General features: G+C 39.8%; 1 protein-coding gene across 1 annotated transcript in view; it reads left to right on the top strand.

Moving 5' to 3' along the window:
• The first annotated feature begins 6,542 nt into the window (after nt 1–6,542).
• The window catches only part of jak1 (Janus kinase 1), a 36,469-nt gene continuing 23,328 nt past the window's right edge, over nt 6,543–19,683 (top strand). Inside the window, exons 1-5 of the mRNA XM_076724239.1 lie at nt 6,543–6,832; nt 13,848–14,059; nt 15,003–15,126; nt 18,336–18,489; nt 18,902–19,056. Of these exons, the coding sequence (XP_076580354.1) occupies nt 13,855–14,059; nt 15,003–15,126; nt 18,336–18,489; nt 18,902–19,056 (638 nt within the window). The 5' untranslated portion in view covers nt 6,543–6,832; nt 13,848–13,854. The remainder of the gene's footprint in view (nt 6,833–13,847; nt 14,060–15,002; nt 15,127–18,335; nt 18,490–18,901; nt 19,057–19,683) is intronic.

Here is a 19,683-nt window from a genome sequence, read left to right as displayed (position 1 = left end):
ACAGCTCGTTTCAAAGATTTTCTGGTGACAAAGTGTCATGCCATTAATTTAATACAGACCAGAAAAAGGCGCGGTCAGCTGAATGTCGTCTGACACCATCAAAATAGTGATAGTGGGTTTGCAATTTGCGAGTACATCATTTACAGCGATAAACTCTGGAAATGATGCAAGAAAAGTTGACATTTCTGTTCAGTTGTGCAACAAATATATTACAGTGAGAGTTACTGTGCATCGTGCATGTTACCCCACTAAGAGATAAAGTGGGCATTTCTTGCATTCCACCACTTGTTGACAGCATTTCTTTCGGGTCAGTGCTTCAAACATTTCTTGTGCTTCATGAGGGCTGGTATTCCCTGTGTTTCAGCACTGCTGGCAGCGGGCGCAGAAAAGCACATGAGTCGCTGTCATTCTGCGCAACGTTTGCGGACGGGAGGAACCGAGTGAGTACTTGTTGCGAACCATACGGCGGCGGCAGCGTCCCGGAGCTGTCAAATATTGCGCACAGCCTTCAGTCAGTGGAGTAACCAGACTAATCCATCAGACAAACAACTCGGAAGATTAGCCTTTTTCTTTCTTTCTTTTTTTTTAGCCTCGCGAAACTAGTTTTTGCCTCCACACCCGGAAGCCTGCTTTTAAAATCATTATCAATTTGTCACATGGCTTTGGAGAATTCAATAACAACAAAAAATGGCGACAATCACGTTGCTCTGTGTGGTCTTGCTGCGTCATTAAAAATATTCATGTAAACACGGGGGATTAAACGGGAAAATTGCAGGTGAGTGAGCCAAATATGTGTTGTATATTTAATGCGGACTGAACGCAATTAAGAATAAATGATTATATTTGGATCTTAGAGCATGCAGTTTGTTTTCGCCTGGGAAAGGGGTGTGTATGCTACGCTGGGCGTCAACGTTCGGCTGCACAACATTCAATACTAACATTGCATTTATATTTTACCCTCGGTCGCTTTTTGTAGAGCATATGTCGCCTAATTAAAGCAGGTGCGCATGTTATTGTGTAGCGACATAAATACCAGCGCTGTTTCGATTTGGCCAACTTTTGTTTATTTGTAGAAAGCAGCAACAAGCTTTGGCACAGCTTTCACTTCTGCTGCTGTCGTTATTCTCTGTATCGGAGCCATTGCCTGTTACCCCCACTGTCAGGTTATAAGCCAGTCCTCAGTTATTTACATTGAGGGTTGATGCAATATGGACGCGCTTTCTTCACGGGGTCTCTGTTTTTTACAGACATTCGTGACAGCTAACGGGCTATTGAGCGCCGACACTGTGTTTGTCCTCCGCCCTGTTTAGTTATAACACATGTTGCTTTGCTTTTCACGTCTGTCGGGGACATTTTTGGCTAGAGCCCTTGGCAGCGGGGCTAATAATGGAGTTGTTTACATGAAGAGCGGAGGGCGGACTGGCGAGGAGGCGGAGCCGCGACCTGCTCGAGAGGCTGCTCGCGCCGAGGGAGGCGGAGCCCGCGTGGAGAATCATAACAAGTCTGACGTCACTCGGCCTTGTGGTTGGTATGAATAACATACAGTAGTTTGTCTCCACCGAGTCCTAGCAGGAAAAGAGGCAGGGGCGGGGGGATCTTTGTACCCGTAATTGTTTTATGGGATGAGGCATTAACGAGGCCTCTGTGCAGGAGCAGAGTGGAAGAAACGAAATACTTTGGAAACAGACTGCAAAACATGCCCCTCATGATGACATGCGCAAGACTTGTAGAGCAAGCATCCTCCTCCCGTTTCCAAGAATTATAGTGTTGTTTGTAATGACAGATTCCCATCCAGCAGGCCTTTGAGTTCAAATTACACATGCAGCAGGGTTGTGCATTATTTACTGCCCACCAGTCAGACACAGGTAGGAGTTTCATCATATTCTGTGCAGCATAGTCCGTGTTTGCAGGGCAGAATCAGCCACTTTTACAATTGTCCTGATTGGAGTGTATGTGGGAGCCGACTCCAACTTCCAAAACTTACTGCTCATTCACTTTCACCGAATCTGGACTTTTGTGACACAAACAGTAGCATGGTGTACACAGGAAACCTGCATAATCAAAAGAAGGCATGAGGACTGATTTAACTTTCCCCTGGTTTGTCCAGGACTCACATCCTCTTTTGAGGGGACTCTGTTTAGTTCTGTTCCCCTAATCAAATTATGAAATATAGTTTATGTTTTGTTCCCATTTTGTTCCCACTCTAACTTTGTTGATTTATTTTCTTGTGGTTTTATTGTATATCCAAAAAAAAAAAAAAAAAGCAGATGTATGGAATTTTAAAGGTTTGGATCCCATTGTTCGAGGACAAAAGACTTCCTGCTTGTGACCAATGGTGGGAAGGATAATTCAACAACTATTGTATTCAAATGAAGCCTTTTTTTATTGACATGACTATATTACTCTGTAGATTTATCAGTCATAGTATTAGATACTTTTTCTTACTTAAAATAATTTGTGTTCAAATCAATGCTGGAAATGCAACTTGTGAATGTTTTGTATGAGATATCAACAAATACGCTTTAAAAAATGCCAAAGGAAAACTTTGTTATCTTTATACCTGTTGACATTATGGGTGGATGACAAATGGAGCAAAGGCCTGGACTGCTAGATTTGACAGGCTGCCCTGGTTCAGTTATCACAGTGCTGATGCTGTCCCCATCGAAGGTACAGTACTGTGATAACTGAAGGATGGCTGCCAACTTGACACGAATGCAGCGAGTCAGAGCATATTCTGCTAAACGAGCCAGAGGACCAAAGAGAAGAAAGACATGATTGCGGTGTGTTGATTTAGTAACGTTTGATGGGATGTCCAAAAGTCTGTGTGTTTTTATTGCCAAATAGTTGAGTCTGTACATAGATTGCACCTTGGTCAATGATAAATCTATGAGGCTATTTTTGTGTGTTTAAGAGACATTCAGCTCAAACTCTGTATATTACTATTATTTTCACTACTCATATAACTTCTGCTTAACTGTAAGAAATAAAGGAACATTTATTTGAATGTCTATGTACTTTTATTTATCTCTGCTTTTGAAAATTCAGTGGATGCTACGTGCACAAGGTTGCACCCATAAAACAGTCAACTACTGGGAGACTGAAGTTTTATATGGCTGTAAAACTAATGTTGTCATGCAAGCTTATCCACATTCATTTCCTGCTTCCTTAGCCTCATATTTCTAATTGCAACATACGTCCTAGTGTCTTATAGATATGAATTTTAGAATAAGGTGGTGTTCACTGAGTTTTTTCTTGATTTAGCTATTAAGGATTAGGATCTTCACTGGGCTGTACCTCACTGGGGGCTGACCAGGAGCATTATTCTATAAGCTGAAGTAGAAGACAGTCCAAATGGTTGTTCCACATTGTTATCAAAAGGGGGAGCTAAAGGTCTATTACTGATGTGCTTTGTGGTCTGAATAGCTACGTGTACAACTCTGTGTAGCCTGTTTCTGAAATGTAAATAATGAATATGTTGATGGCAAAGTTAATCAAAAAAAAAAAAAAAAAAAAACCTGCTAATTTGTCCCATTCATGTTAAACATAGTTTTGACAACACAAAAGAAGAATATCCAATTCATGGTATTTCAGTTCAAGCCTATGTGAATAAGAGCTTTTTCCAGTTAAACAGACCAGCTGATTCAAGACATGGACAAAATGTATAAATCACACCACCAACAGCTGCAGCCTCCATTTTGATACAAAATGATGCAATGTCATTAATGTTTTAGCCAATCGTAGGTCATGTTCAATGTACAATATCAATATATCACAGATCAAAGCACACACATACCGTGATCTGTGATGTCAGTATGCTGAAATAAATCATATTTTTCAGAGCACTGTTCTGAATAATACATACGCGGTTTGAGTCATGTCTGATGAATTACAGGTCACTCTGCACCTGTCCTTAGAATGTTTCATTTAAAGGGTACATGCTGCGGCTGCTGTGGAAATCCCCAAAGAGTCATGATACATATTTTGTTTTTGTCTCACTCTAACCTCAACCTGCTCAGCTCGCCTTGATTCACATGTGTTTTTCTGACTCACCCTGTGATATCTACATGTTTGTTGCTAAGCATATTTTTTAATGATAAACTGAAAAGTTTAATGAGGTTCACACGTCATGAAATACCTATTTTTTAACTCATGTTCAAATCTGTTAAATTTCATAACAGTATACTCAAGTACCGTTGACACTGACGGCCATGATCATGGGGTCAGACTTCAGTAATGCAGGGCAGCAAATGATAACTGGGATGTGGTACGGCAGGTCCCTCCCTTAAAATCCCCCCTTTTTTGTCTTCATGTCTGGTCTTTGATTGCAGGAACAGGAGTAGATTTCCATTGTATCACCACAGCTCCATGTCTATCCCCTAAGCTGCTCGAACAATAGACGAAGTGACTAACAGATGATAACTGCAGCAGTGATGTGATTTGGAACTGAAGGCCAGTCAGCAGTGCTGACATCAGTCATTCACAGCTTTGACAAGAACTGTCGCAGAGACTGACCACAGCAAGCTGAGGACTGATGTGAGAAAAAAGTGTGAGAAAAAACTAAAATACCAAACTAAACTTGGGAACACTTTACTGCAATAAAGTATGTATTTTGCTTTTATAAGCAGAATATAAACATTTAGCAAATGGTGTATAACATGCTGTAAATGTAGTTATAGTTGAGAAGTAGTTCTAAAGAAGATTAAGTATTTTAACAACCATATTTTAAGTTATGCTTAAATGGAGACATGAAATGACACTGAAAGACTTTTGTGATAACATAAAAGATCTGTAACTGTCCCAAAATTGCATAAAAATGATCGTGAGCTCTTTACCATTAAATGTTGGTCCTATGTTACAGAATTGTGAGTAATTAGACTTGAATGTAGCAGCTCGGGGATGCTGCATCTAGCAGACCTTGACTTTACTAATGATGATCAGTGATGCATAACTCATCTGTTTGATCTGTTTGTTTTCTTTCCACATTCACAGAACTATTCTTAGGTCATGAAATATGTCAATATCTACACCTGGTGTCATCGTTTGATTGTATGCTGTCAGTGGGGAAACTCCATTATATGTTTTTGTGGTGACATCATCTCGAGAGTTTGCTGACCCCTAGTTTTAAGCTGAGAATTTGCCACATATTTTTACACATTTCTTGGACTGATATTTACAAGGTTTCTGATTTCGCGTTTGTTACAAAATTCCCTTCAAAAGCAGAAACTGAGGAATCACTTGCAACAGAATCTCTTGGAATTCGATATAACATGTGGAATGTCAAAGCGCATTTAGGATATTGCTACTTGAATGCACTGTTTCCAGTAAACGGCATCATCTGAAAGGACAGTTATGCAAATTTGCGAGAGATGGAGCAGTGCATTTACAAACGTAGGCAATGACTGCATGTCGCCAGGCTTTGGAAACACAATCACAAATATGTTTTAAATATTGTAGCTTAAACAAAGACCTGGGAGGAACTACCTACACTTCTGCCACCTTCAGAATGACAAGGATGAATGAAATGCTCCTTGCTACAGTGTTAACAAAGTGTGTACAAATGTGAAGTCCATGAGAGTGAGAAGTCCTTATTTGTTCCCCTGCTTTATGCCTTCTTATTGTCCCTTCGGAATACATTGAGTTACATTCATTCCCTGGAGGCTTTCCTTAATCTACGCCCCCCAAAAGTGTTACTTCACTGGAGTGTTTGCCCTTCATATTGTACTATTAGGTAGATGCAGAGTTTGATGCTAAAAGGCTGTGTTCAAATTCACCAATTAAGGCTTCATTTTGTGACATCACAGCTGGTTCAGAAACCAGCCACGGTCCAATGTGAAATCTAGAAAAGTGTGACGTGCTGATGTAAAACCTCTGGTGCACATACACTGAGAACTGACGTCACAGACAAACGCGACACATCGTGTGTCACACAGAATCTTCAAAATTATAGATTTTCCAATGAAGGAGAATGAGAAGTTGTAATTTGAGTTTATTGAGCTTTTTGGTGGAAAAACCACACCAGACCCAAATAATTATTCAAAGTCCACTCTTTTAGGTCTAAAAAAAATGTTTAAAAAAATTGTATTGAAATTGGGAGTTTAGTATTGCCTTGGAGACAGTTGACAAAAACAATCTCACAACAGCGTCCACTGAGTAGATGATCTCGAGCTTTCGTATCGGTCATTTCACAGTCTTCAGCAGACTGAGTGGTGCAGTCATCATGGTAATGTTGCTGAACTTTCTGTCTATCTATCATATTTTTTGGCGGCTTTAAAGACCTCTAACCATGTTGGATTAAAATTTGAAACAGAATGTTCGTTTTTGACCAAGGAAACTGACTTAAAAAAACAAAACAAAAAAAAACATAATTTGCGAAGAAAAGTCTTACATTGTCCCCATTGAGTGAATACATTTGCAATCCTACAACATGGACAATACACGTAAAAAGGAACACGCCCCCCTCAGTGTCGAGACAACGACGGGTGGCGTCATCATACTGACTGACGGGCTAAGCAGCCAATCAGCTGCCGTATTCTACACAAGGCCACTGCGTAGTTTTCGGGAAAGGGGACGCTGCTTGTCAGGAAGGCTCGGAAAGAACAGAGGTGGACTGTGTCTCCGCTAAAGCTACCAACTATCAACAAATTCTGTGGAATTAACCCTATATTTATCTTTTTTCTGGATACGAGATATTTTTCCTCTGGCAGTTTTGGAATCAAATAGCCGACTAGCGATACTTCTACTCCTTCGAGCGAGGAGGTCCAACTTGGTTGACGCGTCAAATGTACTAAACGAAACGGAAATAACTTGCCAGCAGCCTGGCTAAGCTTGCTAGGTGAGTAGAGAACCGTGTATTGAATGATGCCATCGAAGAAAATGTCTGTCTTTTGGTCAGCTGAACACACACAATTGTATGTCATCTTTCTTCGTTGTTGTCAAGCGGGACAAACATCCAGCTGCCGTTAGCTTTGAGTTAGTAGAGAGGCTAAGAAGCTAATGTCAGCCAACGTCGGCATGATAGCAGCGAGTCTCCATCCATGTCCAGAGGCACAGACATAGCTGGTGGGCTGATGTACCGTGTTATTACGATTTAATCCAAATAAGGATTTACCCAAGAGTATATCCAAGTGAATAGATTGAGGATAAATTATTAGAAGATCTTGTAGTCTGATGCAATCTAATACAACAACGTCATCACAAAGACGCTGCCTTTAAATTAAAATAAAGTTTGACCACATCGAAGGACGGCGATGACTTACAAGATTCACAAGGACAATATTTGTTTCATGAATATTTTATTTGACTGGATGTGTTAGAATTTGTCCACTTAAACCAAACTGTCCCGACAGTCCTCAAAACTGAAAGTGGAGCAAGCGAAAAATATCCCATCACTTCGATGTGCTTTGACAAGAAAACTGCTGGTAGTTTTATATCTGAGCGGGGGGGCCACTGGGACCCTGCCCGACACAATAGAGATGGGTTAAGCAAGTTAAATTATTCTGTTCAAGAATAAAGAAGTTAATGGTTTGATTTAATGATGGTTTTGTTAACTGGAATTTAACACATTAACAGAATAGACGGACAGCGGCTCTTCCTGCTCCAGGGGTCACTTTTGTGTCCCTCACCGTCACAGCTGTGACCATCAGTCCATTAAACCATTAGTGTGTTTTAGTGTACTGACAGATTTCACTGGCAGTGATTTTGATAAGTGATTCGACATTTAAGGCAAACATAACAAAAATTAACTGGTTTCCTCCTCTCAAACGTGAACTTTTCTGTGTGTTTTTTTTTTTTTTAAATTACTCTTCCGTGATAATCAACTGAATATCTATGACTGTTGGGTTTTTCACTGTTGGTCTGACTAAACATGACAATTTGAACAAGTCACATTGGACTCTGGGAACTTTTGATGCCCCCCCCCCCCCCTTTTTTTGACATTTTATAGACCAGGCATCTAATTGATGAGTTGAGAAAATAGTCATAGGTTTTACTGATAGTGCCAAATCACTGTTAGCTACAGCCCTACTTGGAATACAAATAACGTACGTTCAAAATCCTGACAACGAAGGGTAAGTCAATTCACTCATTTGAGGTTGACAAAAGTAGGTGCTTCCTCCTGGGCCCAACACACACTCACACACAGTTTCTGGCTTTACCACCACTCACTCAAATTTCGCGTCAAACAGTGAGGGAAAGTGGTTTCTTGCAGCTCTACCTCAGTGTACCTTTGACAGAGACTTGAACTGTCAGACTTTGAACGTTTAAAGCACTTCAGCTACATGGTGACATTTAATGACCATTGTATTCATATCAGAAGAACAACTGGCAGTCTTATTGTATTTTTACTTCCAACAGTTGTATAGACCTAGATGTGTGGGTGTGTTTTTTTTTTTTTAACCCAGTGAACTTGGATTTCAAGTTGAGCTAGCGAACGGTAATTTTTCACCCAAATACAGGCTGTGGCTGATGTAAAATGAGTCAAAGAAAATGTCATTTGGAATTTTTTGTATGGATTAAAAATTTGAAATTCTTCATGTTCATATGATCAAAGTTGAACATTCTTCATAGTTTGATCTTCCCAAAAACTTTGAGGTTTGTTTCAGTTGAAGAAATAAGACCACTTTTCGGTATTCACCACTGTAACCTGACATTTAACATCAAAGAGCAGTAGATTATCACTTACTTGACATTTTCTTGTAATAACCAAGTGACCTCTGTGATGTTATGTCTTTGCCAGCTTGTTGTCTGTCTACTGGCACGTTGGCTTTGCTGCTTTCAAAAAGCAAAACATGGTGTACCACATATTGCTGAAATGAAACAAAATGGTCATTTTTTGGAATAAAATCTTGCCTGTCCAAGTTACAGCATTGTGTGTTTTAAGCACAGTCCTGCTACTTGAATTCTGTTTTATTTTATCAACTTCAGTGCCATGGCTTATTGAATTATTGAAGACCTACTCTGAGTTGACATTACCTTGGGAAAATGTAAAATACTATGATATTGCCTTATAACATGCCATTAAGGTAACAATTCACTAGATATTTTCACTGATTAGTTTCTGCTTTTCTGGTTTAAAATATGTAATTAAGTGAAGCTGCTTGATGATTGTGTCACAACACTGGAATTCTTAATTCATAGCCAATTCTTTACGGCAAAGTCAATATCTAAATCCTTTGTATGCTGGTTAGGGTGAAATGCCTAAAATATCAAAAGATGCAAAATGAGAGAGAGACATAATGAAGATCTAGAAAGTTTGAATCCCTAACCACCAAGCATGTATACATGCTGTTGTTAGTTTCATTTTCCTTTGCTGCAAAATAGCACAATTTAGCCAATTTAATGAACATCTTATAAAGTAGTTTGAGCTTTTGAGCGGCTGACTGTGGCTGACTTGACTTATCGACACAGGTGTACCAACAATGTATTGTCCATAAACGTACATGGGTGCTGCTGAATCATGCAAAACAGGAACAGAAAAAGTGCACTGGCAAAATAATTTATTAATGCTGAGACATTTCAGGGGATGTCCTAACTCAGCATGCATCCTTGCAACAGTGTTGCAACCAAGCACTGCTAAGTTTTATTATCTTATTTGAATGCATCAATGTAGCCATATTGCATACAAACATCATATAAACTGATGACAAAGGTGAAACGTAAGCTCATGACTGAGACTGATTGTAATATGCTCAAAATAATGATAAAATAGTATGATAATCTTCCTTTGTACCAAGATAAAAACTATAAGCATACTCCTTGTGTCTGAAAACAAACAAAATCTTTACCTTAGTCCACCATTGAGTGTAACTACATTCAAGTAAAGTATCTATTTATTCAGTGTGTAAATAACTATACTCATTATTCACCCCACTGATCGCTGTCATCTCAAACATGAGTGCAGGAGGGTGTGAAGGCTCATAATGTTTTATGAGGAATGCACTCTCAGCCATGATTGCCTGAAGCCTTTTTAATTGATCCCAGAATTTAGCTGGAACAAATGGAAACGTTCATTAATCAAATATTACTAATTAAAAAATATTTTTGTATCACAGCCTGCATCAGTTACAGGTATGGTCACAAGTCATAAATAAAAAAAAAACTGTCTACGAACAACTATCATTGCACCTGAGCAGTTTGCAGCAAACTGTGTTGGAAGGAGCAGATTTGTGATGTTTCATTGTGTTGGTCAGTGCTCAATTCACTCTGCTGGCCATTTTTGACATCTTGGACAGCATGAGAAGCTGACTGTTAGCTTGTTTGCCATTGTCTCCCACTGCTGGCCCCTTGAATCCCTGTCATTACAATCATTGCTTGATTATTTATTGTTGCGCTTTGTATGACAAAATATGTGAAATTGTTAATGACGATTTAGATGTCAGTCATGTTGCGTGTAGCTATTACTTCCAATCTACCACCATAGATTTAAAACAAAAGCTGGTGTTGCACCATTTCCACCATCATCCAACTCAGCTCCTCCCAACCACTGACAGTTAACAAGCCTTTCACCCTCATGAACAACAACTTTTGGTACTTGATAGAAGCTCCTTGTGGTTTCACAGGTTGGTCGTTTTGAGCAACCGTATACGATGCAAAACATAGGCATTTTGAGTGTTTTATTGTGCTTCCTATGTGAAAAATCATGTCCTGCCCTCCATCTGCAGTTTGCGCCACAACAAAAGAGTGACGTGATGTCATCTGCAAACAACATATTGACCAAAAGAAAAACTCAATAAACACCTAACAAACCTCTGATATGCTGTCAACCAGGGCTTTCCATGAAGACAATAAAAGTCATACGCCATTGTCTTTGCTGGAAGTGTTTTACTGTGAAAAGTAGTTACAGGAAGGAAGCTTTGTATCTGTGAGAGCAGGTCGTGATGACTAAGAGGAGGCTTGTTCAGTTTCGCTTTCTTGTTCTTCAGCTGCGCCTTGTTCTCATGGTGCTTGTGTTCAGTTTTTTTTACCTCCACTTTTTAGAATGGCTTCCTTCCACAGTATTAGATAGATGGGATGAACTCTATATTGATGCAAGAGATGCAGAAGAATCACCCACACAACTGTTCGAAGTGTCTCTGTTTGTCACTAGTTACATCATAAACTGTCCCAAGGTCTCATTTTTGTTTGGCAGAAAGAATGGTTCCAGTCATTTTAACTTCGGTAAAACAAAGGCATGCAGACAAGGCAGAGTGACGTCACTGAGGGGGAGAAGGAAGAACTACCAGAATCTTTTTCAGCTGAAGTTGACATGGAGAAGTGATGAAAGTGTGGTCTTATGATTGCAAAATGCTGCCAGTCTCAACCAGTCTTGATCATGTCATTTGTTGGAGAAACCTTTAGTGATATACCACATTAAATGTTTAAGAAGCATTGTTACATTTAACTAAATTACAAATGACATCTATAAGAGACTTTCAGTACTACATTGAATTTACGTACAAAGAGGAATGATTAACCGCAAAAGGCAGATGACTCATTGAAAATCACTTCTCAAGAAACACAGCTGCAATAAGTAAGAAATGAAGTTTAGGCTTACTGTGAAATAGGATTGGGCAGTGAAGTCATGAGGACATTGTGTTGTTACACAATATTAAAGGAAGAATGGGACTTCATGATTTTTCTTTTGTAGGTTAGTGGTGTGTTTTCTGCTCCTTGCTCCTTACTGAGCAGCAATCTGGACTGTGGCTTTGGGGCAGTTACTGGTTTTGCTGTTCTGTCCCGTGTACGACCTTGCATGCAATAAGTGATATGACAATCTGATTAACATAATATTTTGTTTGTTATTTGTTTAATTTATGTGCACTCATTTCATTTTAGCTCAGCATGAGAGACTTTGCTGTGTTTTATTCTCATTGATGGTCATATGGGCTTAGCCCCTGCACACACAGACAGGTGAAGAGACTGCTCTTTGAGTTGACGACAGCTTGTTACTGGAAGTGCAGTAAATGCTTCCCAACAAGAATCATTAATCTGTCTAAATCCAAAGATGGACATGCAAGGTTGCTTCTTAAAACTGTCACTCAGTTAGTGTGATTGTGGTGCCATGGTATTACTGGTCTGGCTTAATATCAAACCTGTTTGAAAGCTTTTACACTGGCCCAACCTTGAAGTGGAATACAGAGTTATGGTGATGAATGGCTTTCTGTGTGTGTGATTATTGTGATCTTTTCATATTGTTTTGTTCATGTATCTGAATTCAGTAGAATTCAGTGTCGACTCACTGAAAGCCTTCATCTAGACTTAGTGTTACACCAAAGTCCATCTCACCTACAGAATTTAGCAGTGCTAGTACTGCGACCGGGCTCAGAACTTGTGTGCATATTCCAATAATATCTGCCTGACATCTGCTTTCAGCTTTGGTGGAGTCTGCTTGGTGCACAGAGATAAAGGAAACATAATTCTGTCCTATGTCAGTGACCAACGTTTTCTGTGCTATGTGTTCTTTTCAAAGTTGGTTCATCTAAACCAGAAGAAGACGATGATGTCAAACTGATGATGAGTTCTATGCCACAATCTCTTCATGTGTCACTCAGTCAGTTTTTGCTGAAATGAAATGATGAGGCTGTTTGTGTCATTGGCTCACAGTATGCCACCATTGGCCTCAATGAAGAAGTCTTTGGTGGTGCTGTTACAGTACTGAGTACTGATCCCATACCAGTGTCTAATTAATAAGCTGTATGCCTTGCTAGAGCTGCAACGATCAATCAGTTAATCAGAAAGTTGTCAACTATTAAATTGATCAACTTCGTTTGAGTATTTTTTTAAGATTCCAGCTTCTTAAATGTGACATCAGCACTTTGGGCTTTGGAAAACACAGATTAACGTTTTTCACCTTTTTCCGACAATTTACAGACCAAGCACTAATCATTGAGAAAATAATTGACAGATTAATCAGCAATGAAAATAATTAGCAGGTGCAGCCCTGTGCTTCACTGTGTGGAAGAGACCAGGATGATTCTTTTATGTGGAGGTGACATCGGGCTTGACTTAAACATTGCTTTCCTAACTTTGTCAAACAAAATTCCTCAATAAATCTATTATAATAATAATTGTTAAGTCAGTTAAGTCACAAACTGGTGCAAACTTTATATATTACAGTTCATTTAAGTAGCAATCACAAGTAACATCAAGTAAGATCTACCACGTTGTCACCGATACCCAATCCAGCTGTTTCAGACTCATTGTTGTTGTGTAAGTGCTGTCAGCACCGCATTGAGCGCAAAAAAGTGGATGAATGGGTCCAGTGTGCTGATGAAGGACTCAGAGCCGCTGCTGCTGACATGCTGCTTTTGCTGTGCAGCTGGTGTAGACGGGCTATTAGACTCATCCAGTAGTGAAGCCCATATTCCTAGCAACTCCTGCGCAGCAAACATCTGTCGTCCGTGTGTCATCGGCCCAGTTGAGAGGCTGGCGTCATTTCGTTTGCACTTCGTGAGGCATCACTGTATTCTGTCTACTTTTGTGTGTTGTGGCTCTGCATGACGTTCAGTATGAGTCATCAGGTTAATGAACATTGAACTCAGATTCTCTGCTGGTGTTTGCTGAGCTCACCACACAATCAATACTTTCGGCTTACTGTAGCACACATACAGACACACTTGATTGATGTTAACTACACAGTGGTCACCCATTTCCCCAGAAAGTATTGTTTATGTAATAATATACGAGTGGGAGAAGCTAACATAAGTGTGCACTGTTGCACTGACCGTCAAAATACAGGAATTTGTGAGTACATTAGTTTACTCATCATGAAAGCCACAAAGTAACTGCTTTGAGAAACTCTGATGTTAAGGCAAACAATTAATGTGACTTTCCCACTTCCCCCATTTCTCTTTTTCACTTCTTTCATCCAGTGGCTGAATGTCAACTCTGTGGATGATGGAGTTGAGCAGGCAACTCTGTGGGAAGATGAGGAGGTCCAGTAGGAAGACTCAGTACTCCTCGTCTCCGACTTCCACTTGTGGCCTGGAGATCCATTTTTACGTGCCGGAGGTGCACCAGATTGAGTATCTCACTGGCTGCTACACTGCAGAGCAGCTCTGTGTGGATGCCGCCAAGAAATGCTGTGAGTGACTGACCTGATGACTGTTCGGCAAAATCGAAAATTGCCTGTTCTGCTGATTGATATAATCTCTGTTAATTGCACTAATGGAGGACATGCTGTACTGTAGTCTCGTACGTGGCATATAGTTGCCAAATCATTTGGGGATAACAAACCACCTGGTTTAAAGTGGAAGAGAACAAAGTCTAGCTGGCACGAACAAAAGGCAAATCAATCTGACTACAACAAATTCAATGTGGATTATTTTGCATTATAGTACACCTGATAATAAAACCCCAGGTATATTTAAGAATGTTTGAAACGCACAGATAAATTGCAGTAAAGTTGAAGTTTAGTTAGAAAAGTTAGTTAGAAAGGTTCTTAACTTCTTGCTCTTTCCTCTCTAATTAACTTCATGAAAAGGTAACTTTTCAGTGAGGAATAAATGTCAGAATATGAAACTACACTTTGACAGAGGAGAACTTCTCCCTGTCTGTCACTGATCTGAAATCCAAATGACCATTTATTACTGCTTTATCTCTAAGTGCTAACAATGAGCTGTCAACATGTGAAATAAAGTGCATTAGATTCCAATAGAGATAAACATCATGGTTGCTAGAGAATCAATGGCTCCCTTTAGTAATATCACCATAGTGCATCACATTAGTACAAACCAATAGCAACCACAGTTCAAAAGCAATGAATCATTTTCTGTAAAACTAAGGTAAGTGCCATTGTAGAGGCTCTTAGAAGAAGTGTCTCTCTCTACTCTACCATTAGTCATTTTAGCTGAGTGGTTACTCTGGTTAGCTGGGCTAAGATGAAAATCGTGTCAGTCTCTTCACATTTCAAGCATTTGAAGTCCTGCGGTTAATGCAGAAATTTGCAGTGCTCTCTAAAACGATGGTCCCAATCCAACTATTGGTCTAACTTGTTCTTTTTTCCACTTTTCTCTTTCCCTCCTCAGCAATCTCTCCCTTGTGCCATAATCTGTTTGCCCTGTACAATGAGACAACTGACACATGGTACCCCCCCAACTATGAGTTCAAGATCACAGATGAAACCAGTCTCAAGCTGAGCTACCGCATGAGGTAAGAATGGCATCACAGCAGCGGCTGACTACACTGGAGTTGAATATTATAATTTTATAGCTGCCATTTGTTTCCATGAAATCATTTCTTGGTTCGAATCACTTCAATTTAGTGTAGTTTTCAAGATATTGGAAATATTATTCCTCGGTGTGGGGAACAGTGCGTGGCAGGCAAAGGCAGGAACCTTGGCATCCTGACTCCTGACTATGAAAACTGGTTGCTGGGATGTTGAATGTCTCTTTCTGGTGGGAAGGAGCAAGAGGTGGAGCAATACCAAGCAAGCTTAAACTGTTAACCTTTGTTACCTATGTATGTTGCCTCTGTACATAGTCATTTGTATGGGAGTGTTCAGGAGAAACAGCCTCCCTGCTATGAAGGTTGGTGTGGCAATCTCAGGAATGTGTCCCTGGTTTTTGCCTAGTGGATAATGTATTTCTGTGACCTCCAGTTCACACTGGAGTGACAGCCAAGACAGTCAGAGGCCACGAAACTCTGGAGTTCGAATATCTTGGTTATCATGGTTGATGGTAACATGGCCTGTGAGTTCGACACAGATTTATGTGCTACTGTTAGTGATGTGATAGTTTGTTGAGGGAGCTGGACCTGAAGGCAAAAGGCAGAAACTGCATTCCAGCTCTCATCTTCTCATGTGGTTTAGCAGCTGTTTGAAGTGACCCAGTGCCCATTTTTGAGGATAGTCAGGAAGCAGAATCAATTACACCATTACACCTTTCAAATATTGTTAACCATTTAAACCGTCATTTTATCTGTAGGTCTTGTTCAGTTGTATACAACCATCTACTTTGTCAGTTTACCTTTTTATAAAAAGTAACCAGTGAGAAAAGTACCTATTTTGTATGGACAAATGCATGGTTTTCTAGCCAGAAATAAACTATAAACGAGTAAGAGAAGATACAGATTTGTTATATTTCTAAGACATCAGTGACAAACGGCTTCCTTCTTAGCAGCGCTTCAAACATATTGCTCCTCATCCATCACCCATCCACAAGTTCACATAACATTCTGAGGTAGAGGCAAACATCTAAAATAGAAACATACTGGTTGAAAAGGATTGGCATGATATTTGGGGATGTGGAATGAGTATGACAAAATAACTGCACCTTGTAGCCTTGTTGAGAAAGGTGCTATATAAATAAAGATTATTATTGTTACTATAGAAGGTAGTTTTAAAGGTTGCGAATACGTCATAAAGATGTGATGGATGTATGTTGTCAGTGTCAGGTTTGTAGAACGGCAGAGGTGCTGCTGAGAGAGGAACCTGCAAAATAAATAGTTGTTAGAGTTGTTGACAAGTTTGGAGGGAAAAGTTTTTATTACACAGACCAGCAGTGTCATATGTGTACTGGATCACTTTGAGTTGAGTTATGTTCCTCTTCAGAGAATCCATTGTACAAATTAGGTAGCATTTCATGCAAAGAGGAAAGAAAACATTACTGTGGTGTCAATTGCACTTCCTCTTTCGCTGTGCTCTGCTGTGACACTAGCAAGCGGAGAGAAAATTGAGTGTGCATAGAGTGTAACTGTGGTGCGTTGTGTGTGTTTTGCTGCAGCCTGCTTTGCGTACTGTAGTGCAATCTGCCAGACAGGCATGGTATTGTGGTAAAGTCTGGATATACACACAATCTTTAGCATAAACAAATGATCAGCACAACCACACACAGGGATTGAAGTACCACCAAGATGGATTCAAATCAGGTAAAAAAAACAACAACAACAGCAACAACAAAAAAACAGGAGAAATAACAAAACTTGAGAGTCTACAGCCATGCTAGCGGGTCAGCAAGTACACCAGTACTTTTTGCTTAAGGCTACCATGTGTTAGCATGCTAACATTTGTCCAGTGACAAATTCTTTAGGGGCCATGAAACTCTGTACAAAGTGTCATTGGAATTCATCCAGTAGTTGTTGAAACATATCAGTCAGACAGACCAACATTACCAACGGCTTAAAAGGAGAAAATGGACAGCATGGTGGGTCCTCATGGGTAACATTAGGTATTTTCAATTGTTTCCACACTACAAGAATTGGAAACCATGGGATTTGTTAGAACACCATTTTGAGGGATTTTTTTTAGTTCTTACTTCAGAATAGGTACTGTCCCAGCACAAGAGGAACCTTGACTGATGCAAGTGTACGTTGATTGGTCCACATGTCAGTGTGCGTTGATTGGTCCAGGTGTAAGTGCACATTCATTGATTGGACACATGAGCCAATGCAGCCCCAGAAACTGCCATTTTTAAAAACGTTTAAAACATGAGCTGTGTAAACAACAGCTTGTTAGTGGTAGCCTTAAGAAATGGAAGAAAACATGACAAATGTCCACCAAAGTTCATCTCAGGGAGTCTCCAGAACAGTTTGGGCTGAAAATGCCTATTGTTGCCCCAAAAGATCTTGGCTTCTGGTGGGCTGGGGCCTTTCTGCTTGGAGTTATTTTGTGTTTTTTATTAGCAGTTTCCCTGTCCACTGCCACATGTCTAAACAGATGTATGTGACGCTGGACAGAGATGATTTTTTCCATTGAAATACATCACCGTCTTGCTCAAATATTGCTTCATTTCTGAGTAAACAGGAAAAAAGGCAAATGCCTAAAGGGAAAAAAACTTGAATGTTGCCCAGGACTGCAATTCTAACTGACTGGGTGATACTTGAATGAAACTTGGACTTTTTAAACTTTAATCACAAAATATAATACAGGAGGCAGTAGAGCACTTCCTGTTGCATTGTTTGTCTGTGCACGCTCAGGTGCATGATGTATGATTCAGGTCAGAGTTATAAAGCTTTTGTTTTCACTCTTTTATCGTCACTACCTCATACTCGTATAGATCTTTGTTAAGTGCATAACAGTCGTTCGGCCACATGCATATAATGATCCAGGGTTCAGCTCATCTTTTCATTTTGACATTCCACCGCAAAATTCCATCAATGCGAACTCAAGGCTTGTTATTTATAGAACATCCTCATTCCTTCCAGGCAGTAATGTCAAAACCTGGTAGTGAGTTCCTGGACATGTGACATCTAAATCAGCACATTCAACAACATAATGGGTTTCTGGAATTCATTTAGCATAAAACAACCCATCTGATCTTGTAATGCCACGGTGTGTTCCACTTTTTAAAGCTGTGTGTACTTTCTTGGGTGCAGACCCTGTATAAAGTTTGTTCACTTGTCTTCTTTCTGTCTCCTGTCAGGTTTTATTTCAGAAACTGGCATGGCACTACTGAAGGAGAGTCTCCAGTTTGGAGACACTGCATCAGTAAACTCAGAGGAGGGCTTAGCCCACAGAAAACCCCAGAAGGGACACCCCTGCTGGACGCTGCCTCTCTCGACTACCTGTTTTCACAGGTGAAAAAATAATCAGTCACTAACGGCTTTCTTTGTCATGTCATGGGGACGTTTGAAGCACTGCTTTCTCAATGTTGCCTTTATAAAGAACCAAATACCTTTTTTTCTTGTATTTGCCATTCTTTTTGTTTGAAGTAGCTTTGAAAGTTCATTCTGATTAAAAGCTCAAACATCAACACAGCTCACAGCGGGGTTTCAAAATGTCAACAGCTGGGAGGAAATGTAATAATGCCAGGAAGTGCAGTTTTAAGTTCAGCAGTAGACAGGAACATAACCCCTCTGTGTAATCTAGAGCCACTGTTCTCAATTCAGCTCTTTCAGTCCATTCAAATCTAAAGTATAAAGTTTCTGCGTTTGGTGTGTCTCTCTGTTTTTCTTTTCTACTAAACATAAACACATATTGGTTGTGCAGGGCCAGCACGACTTTCAGAAAGGCGTGGTTCCACTGAGGATGTCCCAGTCGGAGGCAGAGCAACACGAGATAGAAAATGAATGTTTGGGCATGGCTGTGCTTGCTATCACTCACTATGCCACAAACACAGATATGTCCACTTCCCAAGAAATCAGGTAAAACACACACACACACACACACACACACACACACACACACACACACACACATTAGCACAATATGGCTTGTGCTTGAATCATTGATTTTCTGAACAAGTTTTGGATGGTGCAGCAGAGCAGTGGTGTTTTCCTGTTTGTAGTTGCGCTGAATTTTTAACAGTTAACCGGTTAGACTTGTTGACAGCTCAGGTGACACTGGCTCCAAGAGTTCATACGTTATACATTTTGGGAGACTTTTCAAACTGTAAACTAAGCAAATAATTGAAAATTATGAAAACATGTACTTTTTTGAGTATTGGCAACCTTAATTGGATCTCCATACATTATTATGCTCTTGTTCATGTCCTTCACTTCATAACACGCCTCATGTTCAAAGGTTAGATCAAGATCAATATTCCTTTATTTGTCCCGCGAGGGGAAATTCAAGAATACAGCAGCATCAGTTAAGATTAATATAAGAAATGCATGCAAATTAGAGACAAAAAACAGTATATACAAAAGAGTGAGGATTTAAATAAAAATAAAAAGAAAGAAATTGTAAAAAAAAAAAAAAATTGTAAGAAATTGTAGATCGTATTTACAGACTGTTATGTACATGTTTTTATTGTCCAGACTATTGCACTG

Source organism: Chaetodon auriga, chromosome 3 (genome assembly GCF_051107435.1).
Source record: "Chaetodon auriga isolate fChaAug3 chromosome 3, fChaAug3.hap1, whole genome shotgun sequence".
Lineage (NCBI taxonomy): Eukaryota > Metazoa > Chordata > Actinopteri > Chaetodontiformes > Chaetodontidae > Chaetodon > Chaetodon auriga.
Note: the sequence above shows the minus strand (reverse complement) of the source record. Positions and strands in the feature narration are given on the sequence as shown.